This window comes from Struthio camelus, chromosome 3, assembly GCF_040807025.1.
Source record: "Struthio camelus isolate bStrCam1 chromosome 3, bStrCam1.hap1, whole genome shotgun sequence".
Taxonomy (NCBI): Eukaryota; Metazoa; Chordata; class Aves; order Struthioniformes; family Struthionidae; genus Struthio; species Struthio camelus.
In genome coordinates, this window is record NC_090944.1 from 81,408,333 (window position 1) to 81,422,509 (window position 14,177).

General features: G+C 39.2%; 1 protein-coding gene across 4 annotated transcripts in view; it reads right to left on the reverse strand.

Moving 5' to 3' along the window:
* The window catches only part of MTHFD1L (methylenetetrahydrofolate dehydrogenase (NADP+ dependent) 1 like), a 158,688-nt gene that overhangs the window by 38,159 nt on the left and 106,352 nt on the right, over nt 1–14,177 (reverse strand). For 2 of the 4 annotated variants that reach the window (XM_068938736.1, XM_068938737.1), the window contains exons 25-26: nt 10,640–10,747; nt 8,545–8,697 (exon numbers count right to left, since the gene is read on the reverse strand). The exons of the other annotated variants lie outside the window; for them this stretch is intronic. In XM_068938736.1, the coding sequence (XP_068794837.1) occupies nt 8,545–8,697; nt 10,640–10,747 (261 nt within the window). The remainder of the gene's footprint in view (nt 1–8,544; nt 8,698–10,639; nt 10,748–14,177) is intronic. 4 annotated transcript variants of the gene reach the window in all.

Here is a 14,177-nt window from a genome sequence, read left to right on the forward strand (position 1 = left end):
TGACAATGTTGGTCTTAACAAAGACAATTTGCAAGTTTAAAACCGTAACGGGACGCAGTGCTATTACTTGTTAAGCCACAGAGCTCTGAAATATTGGAAACTGTAAACATTTGAGCTAAAATAAATGCATAAATAAAGTAACGGCACGATTCACAACATACTACATGAAAGGCATTAATTAAAGGATGTGAAAGAAAAAAATCTAAGTGAAAAACCGTTTGAGAATATGGGTAGAAGAAATTGTATTACTGCCACCAGCATCACTCCCTCCTTTGCGCAGTCAGTACAACTCAGAAAAGTGTTAGTCTGAGTAAGAAGCCAAGATACAGACAGAGCTAAGTGATTCATGTAAAGTCAATAAGCAGGAAAAAGGAGGAGTTGGAAAGAGAGCCCCATCTCCCAATTCCAAGGCTACTGCTTTGTCTATCACACTGTTATGTGAATTAAAGAAAAAATTATTCCATATCAGAAAAACCTCATCATTCCTAGATTTATGCAAATCAATTTAATTCTCCATTCACATTTTACACCACAAAATTAACTGAAAAACAAAAGCTAATCTGCAGCAAAAAAAAAAAAAAAATCCAAAACATAAACTCATTTCAGTACTGGAATTATTTTCTATGAATGTTTTAATAACTCAAAGCCTTGATTAGTGTATTTTTTAAACATCTACATTGTAGAAGATTTTAGAAAGTTTACCGTATTTTGTCTTTATTATTAAAAAATATCAAGAATGGGGAAGTAAATATCTAGCTGCACTCCCTCATGCCTAGGTCTTCTGCATAGGTAGCGTAATCAAAATATCAGCCTTTTCAACACTGCTATTCAAGATGTTCCATAAACTAATTTTTGAGGCCTTCCTAGCTGATCCAAAGCACACACATGTGAGGTTAATTAATTGAATGAGCTCCTAATCAAGCCCATTTCTTTGCTCCAAATTTGTCCAAGCAACAAACAGCAGTGCTAACCAGGGCGGCGGGTGCTGTGGGCGAGGACGCGGGTGGGCAGTGCAGCAGCATTGCTGAGGGTCTGCTGTCAGCAACCTGATTTGGCCGCCTGCTCCTACCTTGCCCCTGCAACTGCAGGGCGCCTGGGGCTCGCCTCGTTCACCCACTGCTCGCACCTACGTTTCCCCTGCAAAGCCCCCGTCCCGTGTCGGAAGTCATGTACAAAACCTAAAGGTACTGGTTCAAAACGTCTGCTGGTGTCTGCCCAAACGGCATTTCCCACTTCTAGCTGGTACTCCTTTCCCAGTATCAAGCCTTGTGCAAACAAGCCAATATGCATCATTCAAAGAACCTTGATCATCATATGGAGTATCAGTTTCTTGATTTTTTCCTTTCGTAGCTGATGCAGTCATATCCTTTCTCACCTGGGACCGCAGCCTGTAAATCAGACGTGGGGGAACGGAAGATGAAAAAACACGTCCATGCTCATGGTTAGCTCTTATTAGAAGAGACACCAGGGATCCTAACGATTCCTAGGCACTCTGACGGCTGTGAGCAGGATGGGGCCTTCCTGGAGGTGCCCCTTTGGCAGCACGCACAGTACAGGTGATCCCAGTTTTACTTACCTACATTAATGCCATTTGCAACCCTAAGCACTGAGTTCATTATGTACAACTTCACAGGTCCAACGAGGGCAAGACTTTCATAACCACACTGAAGAAAACTGTTTCATAGCATAATGATTTAACTTCGTTCTAGCATCACTTAAACTTGACTACTCTAGCTAGGCACTGCCCTTGATCAATGGATCTGTACTGCCCGAGCTGACATGTCAAGTCAACTAACCTTAACTGAAAACTTCTGCTACAGCACTTGTGATCTAGGTGTAGCAGTTTAAGAAATTCCCAGGCAACAGCCCTGATCTACTGCCTCTTCCACCGAGAGAGCATGGCTGACTGCGCGTCCTCCACCCCACATACCCAAAGCAAAGGAGGGTTACTAAAATCACCACTTTGAAGAACCAGAGGCTACAAACATTCATTTTCAGAGGTTTTCTGAACTGAGGATACCAATTACTGACTAGAGTGAAATATGAAATTCACTTTCTATCCTAGTAAATGTATATCTATGTTAAGGGGTCCATTCAGATAAACTGCTTTAAGTTAACAAGGATACATGTTTATCATGTAAGGCTAATAGCTTGACCGTAATGTTACATTTGTCTAGGTGTATTTAATTAAAAAATCCTTGGAAAAGACAACCATGGAAACCTCATTGGTACAAGTAATATATGCAGTTCATTTTTGTTGTTTCTTCTTTAAAAAAGTTTATTTTCAAGTGTTAGAGCCAAGTTTAAATTTTTGCTTAAATTTTTTTCTCTGATGAGGCTTAAAACATGGTAAGACGGGAAAACGTGTAATATGGGCACTCTGAATACAAAGAGTTATTTTTTACAACAGTCATGCTGAAACGGCTTGCAATGAAGGTTGTATTAAGAAAATCCCATTTAATCTAAACATTAAACAGCCTACCAAACCACAGGCTCAATTTTCTTCTGTGATGTGCTGTCTATTCATTTTATCCTGTCCCAAAAAAGGAAGTCCTCCTTCAATTTTTCAGTTTGCTGAAAGAACACACATGCCTATGCACACACTTCTTTTTTCTTCTCCATGAAAAACAAAACAAAATCATGTCTTTAGTTCTGCTGGCTTTACAAATGCTGGACCCTGAGAAATCTAAGGCTGGTTTGAAGGAAATTAGCGTAAGCTGCAACTTAATTTTGCCAATTATCAGCAACGGGATCTGGTCTTCCATTCAGAAAAGGTAACATACATTATTTCGCCATCTCATTGACTAAGAGTTTGTTCCACAGCTACGACAGGGAGGTGCAATGATCTGAAGCAGAGTGTCTTTACTCCGTGTTTCCAACCACCACTAGCTTATCCACACCAGTTTAAAACACATGAAGTAAACAGCAAACGCTCAGATTGTATAGAGTTTTTCCAACTATCATTTAAATACAGGCTTTTCTATCTACTTTTCAAAGTTACACAGACGATACTAAATTAGTCAAGCCAGCTAAACTCTACTGTTTTTCTCTCCCATTTCAGATAATCCTTAGTAATCAGCAAGGCATTTTCTACTCTCCTAGAACTACATCCATCAATTACTCCCATGACTTCTTCCTGGCCAGACCTTAGGCCATGTCATTGTTTCAGCTCAAACTTTTGGAACTTCTTCAAGTCTCTCTTACCCTTGTGGCTTTTGCTTCAGTACCCTCTTCCAGTTCTCCATGTAGGTCCTGGATACGTCTTTGAGTCATTTCACAGACATCTCCTCCCACTGGTATAACTCTCAATTTAACTTCTTTTCCTTTCCAGGCGTCCCCACCCTGTCAGTGCTCCCCGCAATCTTCTATCCTCATCTTCTCACCACTAAAACTATGATCACCCTTAACTGTCTCCTGGTCCACACACCTGGGATGTTTCCAATGTCTGCCACATATCCCTTTTCATTATAACCCTTTCCCTCTTCCATTCAGCTAAATCATTCATTCAGGCCCTGTTTTTTGCCTCAGCTATGGCAACCCTCTCTGTGTAATACAGAAAATCCCTCTCCCTCCTCTCCCAGAATGATTACACCTACTGTAATAAATAAAAAGGCAGCTCATCTAATAGAGAAAATGGAATTTTCTTTTCCAGTTAGCATTTTTCAGTTTGGAATTACGCAATTGCTAAACCATATTTCCCACATGAGTTTAACTTCATAGCTTTTCTTTTCCTACCCTTGCTTCTAATTTCTGTTAATTTTTCCATACTTGCTGCAGTTATTTCAAAACTCAGGAACAAAGTCTATGAACAGCGAGTATTTCCACAATTACTGTTTGCAGGACTTCTGAGCACTACTATAGCGTAACAACAACACAACACCAAAGCCAGACGCCAACTGCCACATCAACAGGGACTTTTTTGGACGCAAGAGTGGTCAGAATGACTAGCAAGGTAATACTTCTTCATAAACAATGTAAAATTGTACTGTAAGCTAAATGCTTTGCAAGCTAGATAGAAATCTCACCAACATTCATGCATTTGGAAAACAGTCCCATGTTACATGGAGTGTCAGGGGGAGTTGGTAATTCAGTGGGTAACAGCTGAATAATTACCACGTAATTCAATTATCTCATAACAGCCTGAGAGCAGTGACGAGGTGACAATTTGGAGACAACTCAGGCCTGGGAAACTGCCAGTTCACTTCAGGTGGGCCTGGACTCCAGCTCACGCTCAAAACCCTCTCAAAACTTGCATACCTGTTCAGCTCTCAGCCACCGTGAAGGACGACATTCATTTAACAGGGTACAGTATTTTCCTTCTCAAAGTATTCATAAAAGATATGTTTTCAGGGGCCTCTTCCCCCTTGCTATACTCAGGTAATACTTTAGCAGGACAGCCCTGGCTCTCACCTTTGAATGAACTGAGCCTTTATCATTGCCATAAACTATTTTGGGTTGTCCTAAGAATCCTTTCCCAGAGGATATAATTTCAGAACTAAATCCAGAGACTAAGTGCTTTCTCTCTGGGGAGAAGAAACGTTATTCTGTAACACTGACCATTCTTCAGATATGTCAACATGCGGTGAAGCTAACAACACTTCAACGTGAGATTTTTGGAGGTGGTGTGGCTCCAAAGGCTCAGCATATTTTCACTTGGACCTTGCCTGTAATATTAACCCATTAAAACAGAAGTGCACCTCAGGAAGAGGACAGCAGGTATTTAAAAATCTCGCTGTGTTTCAAATACAGCTAAATTACTTGCAACAGTAATTTGGTAAAGTGCCACTTCACAAAGACAAAAGAAGATGAGTGTTACTTCTAAGACCAGGTTGTATTCTTGCACATCACGTGAAAGAGAGCAATGGCAACGTGGCTGAACAAATGTGAGAAAGCACTGAACTGCAACGGCTTTTTAAGTGGGGGTGGTGAGAAACGCACATACAAAAATCTAATAATTCTCCACCCTAGCATGGCTAGCGAATGACCTCACTGGTTTCCTACATATACTCCAACAGCCTTCCTGCCATCGCTCTGTCAAGCCAAGCAATGATGTCAACAGTCCACCTGTGAGAGTGATGTAGCCCTCTGGGTCAGGGTTACAGAGAGCTCAGATAAAAGCTGTGCCAGTGTTAATTAAATGCACCTCTTGTTTCACTGCTGATTTCCTCTGATAAGGCTCAGCTCATTTTTCCTGGAAAGACTTCCATGCTGTAAGGGAACAAGAGCCAACTATAATACAAAACAAATATTGCTTGGAGGATATGAAGACAACATAACATATTAAATATTTCGTTTTAAAAAAATGATTTCATATCAGTGTTGGAGTAAATACAAATCTCATTAACTTGCATGTGCTAATGACAAGGTTATACTACAAATGCTAGTTACTGCAGATAGTTCATCTTTCAGCAGCACTAATCTCTTTCATTTGGAATGTTCTTTCGATTGAGGTTATAGGCACAATGGAAACTGAAGTCTAATAACTTGCTTTCTGCACTAAAGGAATTAACAAATACCACTGATAAGTTCTATCTGATTAAAGTGAGAGGACCTCATCCAGTAAAAATATGCTTTGAGACTAGAGGTTGAAATTCAATTAATATTGGAATTACCACCTCAACTTTAATGAACGTGTTGTCCCATAGCACATTTTCCGGCATCAGAAAGCTCTTAGCTGCAAGAAAGTTCTAAGCAGCTTAGGCATTAAGGATCCTTGTCCATTAATATAACTGTCTAGCACATAACGGGAAGAAAAAAATATATATATATTGCCATTTTTTTCCCCCTTTATAAGGAAACTAATCTACTGTCATAACTGGATGCTTTTCACCATATGCTGTATGGGATTTCTGTAATCCCTCTACTCATAGCATTTGCCTTCTAGCCACTGAAGCCTTCAGCACATACCCTTTTATACTTGCTTTATTGTCACAGACATTTTCAGGTAGCTTTATTACTAAGAGAACTGTCATGGGCAGGCCCATGGTTTTTGAACCTGACACTAAAAATCTTTTTTCTTGCGTGGCTTAAAAAATACCATTAGCCCTAGGACTTAATTGCTGACAGTAAAGCACAAAAAAATCTAGAGGTGACAAAATAGAAAAGTGCTCTCAAAAGCGATGGCACAATTCTACCAGAAGAGTTTGTTTCCTAATGACCTCAACTATCAATTCTGAAATAGTCAACAAAGTAGAGCTCTTGCTACAAATTTAATTCTAGAAAAAGAATAGTATAATAATAATGTTAGAAATACATTCATTTTCATTCATTCAGTTTGCTCTCTAGCAACTTTCATAGTCCCAAGAAGTGGTATTTTTTTCTTTTTCTTTTTTTACACTGTCCTGAACTGTAGCAAAAACTTGAGTTATGTGGAAGATTGTATTACTCTTTGGATAATGCATTTCTAACTAAATACACAAATGCCAACATATTTGAAAGGAGATTCTCTATGTTATGGGAATATATAAGAAACAATCAGAAAAAGAGGTGTATTTTGAAGTACACGAAATTACTAAATTAGAAGAAAAATCATGCGAACAAACGAGCTTTTTCCAAGACGGAAGTCAGAAAGCCAATAGGGAGGATCACTGGACACTGTTATCTGTTGTAACCACAGCTAAACTTACTTATCAAGTCAGCTCTTCCAGTCCCACATTCCTGAGCATTAGAAATATTTTCCAAACAATCAATGCCCAATGTCTGTCTATTTAGACTTTCAGCTCTTTGGGATCTTACGTTTATACAGGCCCTTGCCCGACAAACTCTGTTAGAATACATAACACGAGAAGTACATACATTGTGCACCCAGTTCCTGACATGGGAAAAGGTCCATGGCTATACTACCTCTCTCACTAAAGAGACAGCAACTAACTTGCACATATGTTTTAAACATCTCCTCAGCAGGAAACTCTCAACATAAAAAGTCCTTCTTAAGAACCATATTTTTGGTTTCAGGTGACAAACCAAAGATGAGAGTTACTCCTTCACTAGCTTGGTCAATACTGCTCATTTGGACAGTTCCTGTGGATTTATGAGGTTGAATTGCAGCTAGCTTGTGTTGAAGCACGCAGAATGTGACTCATTTAGAAAGCTCGACCCAAGAACATTTAACTCCAGCATCCTACAGAAAAGCCCCTTTTTGCTTTGAAGTAGTCACAGCCTATACTTCACATTTACCCCTTCTCACATCTTTCTGAGCATAATTTCCACAGCAAACTTGAATCCAGGTCATAAAGGAGATACTAGAACTTCTGATGAATTTTTTTTTCCTCTGCCACCAGTAATCGGAGTTTGGTCTTACACAATTTAAACACTACATATCACTTGGTACCTGTACGAAGTTGGACTTAACTGACTGCCCCTTGCAGCTGCTGTGCTGCACTTCTGCTGGATGCACATAGTGTGGCCACATAGAAGGAAAGCATATCCCCAAGTTCAGTGAGTTAAAGCGACACAGTTTCCTGAACTCCAGGAACGCTCTTGGTCAGAAAGTACTTCCTTCCTTGTTTCAAACACTTGATTGTTTCAGAGGGAATTCAAAACAATAGATTAGAAACTTTCAGCCTTTCCCAAGTGTACTGCTACTCAAGGAAACCGGGCTGCACTCTGGGAAGATGAGATAACACAGGGAGAGTACTCTTTTCCGGAAATGCAATAGCGTTTGCATCCCTTCACTAGCACCATCCCATGAATCAGCTACATGTTAGTAATAATTCATGCTATGAGATGTCAAATATAGTTCAACTATTGTTTGAAATAAGACGTGCGTGGCTGACAAAATCTATACGCTAAAGGCGGCTCCTTCTCAGCTACTTTGATAAGGCATGTCAAGGAGGAAATATCAGGAACTTCCTAATCTGATTCTCTACTTTTAAGGAACAGGTAGGAAGAAAGGACAACATTTGCCACTTTTAGTACCTCAAACTTTAAATCTCTAAAAAGTAGAATGAACATGCTGCTACTTCTGCTATTAGAAACCTATCCCCTTCCAAACTAGGACTTAGTTTTACAAAACAGGCAGAGATATTCACTAAGACAGGGAACGGATCAGGCTCATCAGATCCCTCTGAAAAGCAATCATTTTTATCATATCTTTTTTCCTAACACAATTGCATTCATCTAAATACAATATAGAATACTTTATACTGATGGATGAAAGATTTAGCATTTAGAAGATAATAATGAAACTATATATTTTTATGAGCTACAATTGAGTAATGAAAGGAAACAGATATGAAAATAGCATTTTCCGCAGGATTAGGTTGCCTAAATATCTTGAGCTAAATAAGACACATTAGAAACAGTAACAATGGCCAAGAGTCACTCACTCAGACCTGATAGTCAAAGCTCCTACATACGATATTAAATTTGCCTAATCCTCTTTTCCTATTAGCATAGAGCTACAAGATGTGAGAGGAAATGATTATGAAAAATGAGAATTTACCTGGTTCTATACCTTATTTTGAGTGGCAGAGGGGAAATGTACTTCCCTATCAATCTGTGTCAAAGGGAGGGAAGCGACCGAATTGAATACTCTACACTCACCGTTCCTACCAAAGGGTAGATGAATCCAGCTCCAATGCTGGCCCGCACATCGCTAATCGGCAAAATGAAACCAGTGGGAACACCCTTCCTCTCAGGCTGATGAGAAAGGGATAGGTGAGTTTTTGCCATACAAATGGGAAGATTTCCAAATCCCTAATAAAAGAGGGGAAAAAAAGAAAAATATTTTTAAGGTTACAAGATAACAATAAAGACAGGATACATTTTCACTTTGTTATCAGTATCTTCTGTAAATCATAAAAATGATATAGCACTAATGAGCTTCAGTTTCTTAACAGCTAATCTTTAAGAAACAGAGAGCATACAGTATTTTACATGCTATTCTCTTTCTCTCTCATCTCAAGTCGAGACCTCCAAAGGCACTTGGTTGTAGCGATACGCAGCTTCTAGAGTGAATTTTCAATCTAGAGTTAGGTGCAAAAGTTGTCTGCAATGGCTAGAGAGTGTTATTTTCAGAAAGGTGCATGACAGACACAACACTGAAAGAGAAACGTATATCAGTCAATAAAACACCAGTGTGCCACTTCTCTCTGAGCTCTAACAACCAAGTTAGATACCTACGTGAGACCATCAGTAAACACAAAGCGCTCGATGTTTTGTTTTGTTCTTAAACAAGACAGAAACGTGTGTGAAGTGATGGCACCCACTTTACTTATGACAGTGCAGTAGTTACTTAGAAAGTGGGAGAAACTCAGGGAAAGGCCCTCATCAGCTCCACTATTCCCCCAGGTGCTGTTTGCCTCTCAGGTTATCGATTAACCTTGAGCATAGGCACCTTCCACTCTTCTCTTCGATTCCTGGGCAAACAAGGATGCAATTCACCAGGCCAGGAGAAGAGAGCCGGTACCGGAGGGAACTGCCTCTGCAGCCTCATGCTGAGGGCAACCCTTTTACAACATTTTGAAAATATTTCCAAATACCACTAAAAATTAAACTAGAAAATGGACTACGGCATCAAAGTGGAGTTGGAAAAGATAAAGAAATGGATTATTCTGCTTCAAGTACACTAAATGAGCTTCTTTTCCATCTAGAAACCCAATGTCTTTCTCGGAACATTTGCATTTTAGAGAAGATGGCTATACTTCTGCCTGACCAAGTTGATAAAGTGTACTTGGAAGTTTTTCCATGACCCATCACCCATATTTTCTATTTTCTATTTCCTGACAGAAAGCCTCCAGCCATGTTTACTAGCAGAAACTGTTCCATTTACAGTAAATATGTTCACCTCTCCAAATGGTTTCAAAACTGTAACATATCCCCCTCCCACATACTTTAACAGTGATCTATTTCATCTTCTAGCATTTATAACCCCTTGCAAATGACATGAACAGAAGGGAAGTAAAATATTTTAAAAGTATCAGGAGCTTTGTTATTAAAATATACAGTTGTGCACAAGACGTTTTGTGCTTGCAAACATGCACGCATTTTTGGCAGGTACAAAGGAACACATGCTAAAATTGGGCACGTTCATTAGCAGCTATCTATGCAGATGTGCAGACACACATTTAAAGCAGTAGATGGTACTCTTCTGCATGCCTGTCATCTCTCTTTTCTTTAGACATCTAAGAGAGACATCTACCTTCTGGACATCTTTGGACATCTAAGAATTGTTGCATAATTAAAAAGACAAGAGGAGCAACTCCCAGCAACTTCAGCTGCGATTTAAGGCACACCAATGCCCATAAGGCTTGAAGGAAAAAAAATTGCTCCCTATGAAAATTAAAAGATTATTTCGTAGTTATCCACAACAAAAGAGCATTAGCACAACTGACATTTGTTTAGGGAATAACGAAAAAAGCATTTTGCTCCAGGAGTTGCAGGAAAACCACAATCTAAACACACCCAAAGATACATGCTCTTTTACAGAAGGTAACTTACAAGGTTAAAACCATTCTGTCCTATCTAATCTAAAATAAACTACAGTGACCCTCACAGCTTGGCACCATGGGTAGGCTCATGCCTTTTAGCAAAGCTAGTCTAAACACTCCCCTCCAAACTTAGAGCCTTTTACAACCTAGGGTTTCCTAAGACTCACACCCAGAGGACATCTGGCTGCGTAATTCACTGGTGTTCTTACCTGCCGGGTGTAACGATCCACTTGTGACTGCGCAGCAGGAGACAACTCTATATCCTGAGCTCCATACACCTTCTGAGCAATGATCCTTATTTTTTCAACAATAGGAAGCTGCAGTTACGTGGAAACAATACAAATAGGAACATTGGCATAGAGCAACTAAAACGTTTTTGCTGAATGAGAAATTGGAATCTCTCATTCAGACTCATCCTAGTTATAAAGGCTTGCTTAAGCATGAAACCAAGTAAAAGGCACTGGTGATGGAAATGATATTCAGCAACAAGGACATGAATTAGAACATGATTTCAACTACTCTTTCGTTCAGGAGGTACACAGTTTGTGCATCATGTAGAGTTGACAGCACTAGCTTACATTCTCACCTGAAGAGGAGGAAGAAAATTATTGCTATACAGTTTTAAGAATCAAGAGTTAACTTACAACGCAGATAAAAGGAAGCACAAATTCCAGTGGTAACAGAGATCATCAGACAAATAAGATTTCATATCACAATAATCTATATTATGATACTATTTTATCACAAAACGGTATTTATATTGTAAAGCACTTTGGACACTTTTTCTTTGCCTTTTTTTTCTTTTTTTCTTTCTTTCTTTCTTTTTTTTTTTTTTTTAAGAATCTAAAAGCATTCTAGGATAGACTTCAAAATCACAAGTCACTAATTCCAGCCCCATCATCTCAAACTGACTCTTCACTTTAAAACACTATGTGTCTGCCCCTGCGGCTTCTATTTGAAGGCAGTTCCAGACTCTCCCCATTCAGAGTGTTAGAAATATTTCTACATTTGTTTAGCACACATTTATTCATGGTCAGATCAGATATTTACTTTTTGTGCCATCATGTCTTTAGGGTAAACAGTATTTTTCTCTCTTCCTCCCTCCTTATGTTTTGCACGACCTTTGAGACAGCAGTTATGACCCATATTGCCTATTCTAAACACACCAGTCCGTTTCCTTATGAACAGGACAACAGGGAACCAATCATGCCTCTGCACTACTAGTTCAGCTATTTCAGTGCTGACCACAGATGGTTCAAGATGTGCACAGTACTCCAGGGAAAGTCTCATCAGTAATTTGCACTGCAGAGTATTTAAATAACAACATAAGCAGAAGGAGGTTTGAAAAAAACCTAAAGAAATATCACTCGAGGAAAAGGACTTGGTAATTTCTAGCAAGTAATACTCAAAACCCACCAGAACACAAAATAGAAAAAAAAAATTCTTTTTATTCCCACAAGGGCAAGAAATTGATTTGTGAATAAGAAACTCGGAGTCTATGAGTACTGCTGAATTTACAGAAAGTTCCATAGCCGGTCACATTTTTGCAATGCTCTTCCTAGAAAAAAATGCTTTTTCATCAGATATATCAGATGAACATAAGAGTTTGTTTCAGGCTGACATTTTTTTGTATTTATGATTATATTGGAGAAAAATTAAAGTTTATAGTAGTCTGCCTGTATATGAACAAAGAACTCCAGTAACAAGAGATACTGCAAGGAAGGGAAGGGTTGCTTCCTACACTTTCAATTAGCTAAAATATAGGACAATTAAAAGCTGCTAAGACTCAAATAAAATCCCTCCCTCACATAAGAAAATCCAAAGTGATGTCTAAAAACATGCTACAAGACATGTTTCGAAACAAGCTGACAATACTATTCCTGCAGCTTAATTGGATGGAATGATGTCACCTCCTTGACTTCAGACTTTATAACAGAGGCAAAGCAATAAAACCTAATGAGGATTGGAGATAATACTTCACAGACATCTTGGACATAACTCTGGGCAGTGCTCAGCTGAAGGGAACAGTTTAGTGGCATGGATAACCATCATGAGGTGGTTCCATCATGAGATGAAACTTCCTCTACGTTCATTATTATGGTATCTTCATGTCCACCACAATTAAGAACACAGTATAAGAAATGCAAAACATGTCTGTCACCTTGCCTTTTGGGTGCTGTTTGCATCCAGTTAAGGACCAACAGCAACAGCGAACGGAAAAGTTCCACTCCCTGTTGTCTGTAAGCCAACATCAAAACCAACAGCTTTCTGCTTGAATCTCAGTAAATGCATTGAGATGGAGATGTTCATTCAGATTCAACTTGCATTTGCCTCAAAATATTTCAAACTAATTTGACAGCAACATGGTCACTGCAACCCCACCCTCCTCCAGCAAAAATAGCTCTGTTTTCCAAATAAAACCCAGCAGGGTTCTGGCTAGCATCAGAACAGACTCCTTTAATGAAAGCAGTGGCATTCTGTTTCTCCCAGGATATGCTAAATAACTTGCATGACTGAGTGTGAGCTGGACAGTGGAACTTTTTTTTTTTTTTTAAATCAGAATTTCAGACACTTACCAGGCCACCAACCACACTTCAAATTTTGTGAATTTAACTTCAGAAGAATCACCCCCGGAGAAGCAGATACAAGAGTGCAAACAGCTAACAAAAATGTTTTTGCGAGGCAGTTAAATGCCTCTGCGAGACCTGCATGTCCAAACAGGTGACGTAGGTTGCATCATGCTATAGAAGAGTTTGGGCCTATTTAAGCTCAAGTACAACAAGTGGTAAGCCCTGGGTAAGCACGATTCAGGTAGAAACCAGCCAGGAGGCACAGATGCTCACATTAACACAGCCCATTTATGTGCACATTCCCAGATACACTTCTTTCCTCAAGTTTCAGGAGCAAGGAAAGCAACACACTACACTGTGTTCAGGATCCACCTGTCTCCCAGTATTTAGTGGGGTTGTTAAGGGATTATCTATTTAGAATTCACAGCATAACACCATTTCAAGCCAAAAAGCTTCCTGTGTTCCAGGTATCAAGTAACACTGCTGGGCAATTTTGTTTTAACTTAGCTTAAATATTTTCCAAAGTAAAGCCACCTGGTACTTCACATGAGAAACACAAATTCAGTTCAGTTAAAAACAACTTAATGGTATTTATCAGAAACAAAGAGCTAGTAATTCAAGAGAATTTTTACACACTTGCCACAGCAGAAACTTGCATGTTGACAAGACCCTTGTAGGAACAATTCTAAGTTGTTTTCCTCTGGTCTTTAAGGGTAAGTTAACTTTACGTTTTCAAGAATGCTGTTGATTACTCAGCACTTCATTATAGAAATCATCTCGGTGATAGAAATAGATTCACCATACGTATTAATGCCTCGTGACACTAACTCATACGGAACACTGTTTAGCTTAATTCAAACAGTAGGAAAAAAAAAAAAGAGAGGAAAACAAGGGTCAAATTATCCAAAGTACCTAAAAAACTAAGGGACCTGAGTTGGATTTTTGCTCCAGTTCATTTCAAACATAGACACTTCTAGAAATCTTGTGAATCACCTCTTTGTACCTGGAACACCTTGATCAAACATCAGCCATCAGGAGCCACATATCCCAGGCACTCAGAAGAACTGTTTGTCTGTCTTATGATTTCTGTCTGAAGGTGTAGCCCCCTCTGTATTTTCTACAAAGGCCTACGATATCCCTGAACCAGTTGTTCATTCCCACTGCCCAACTGTAATTC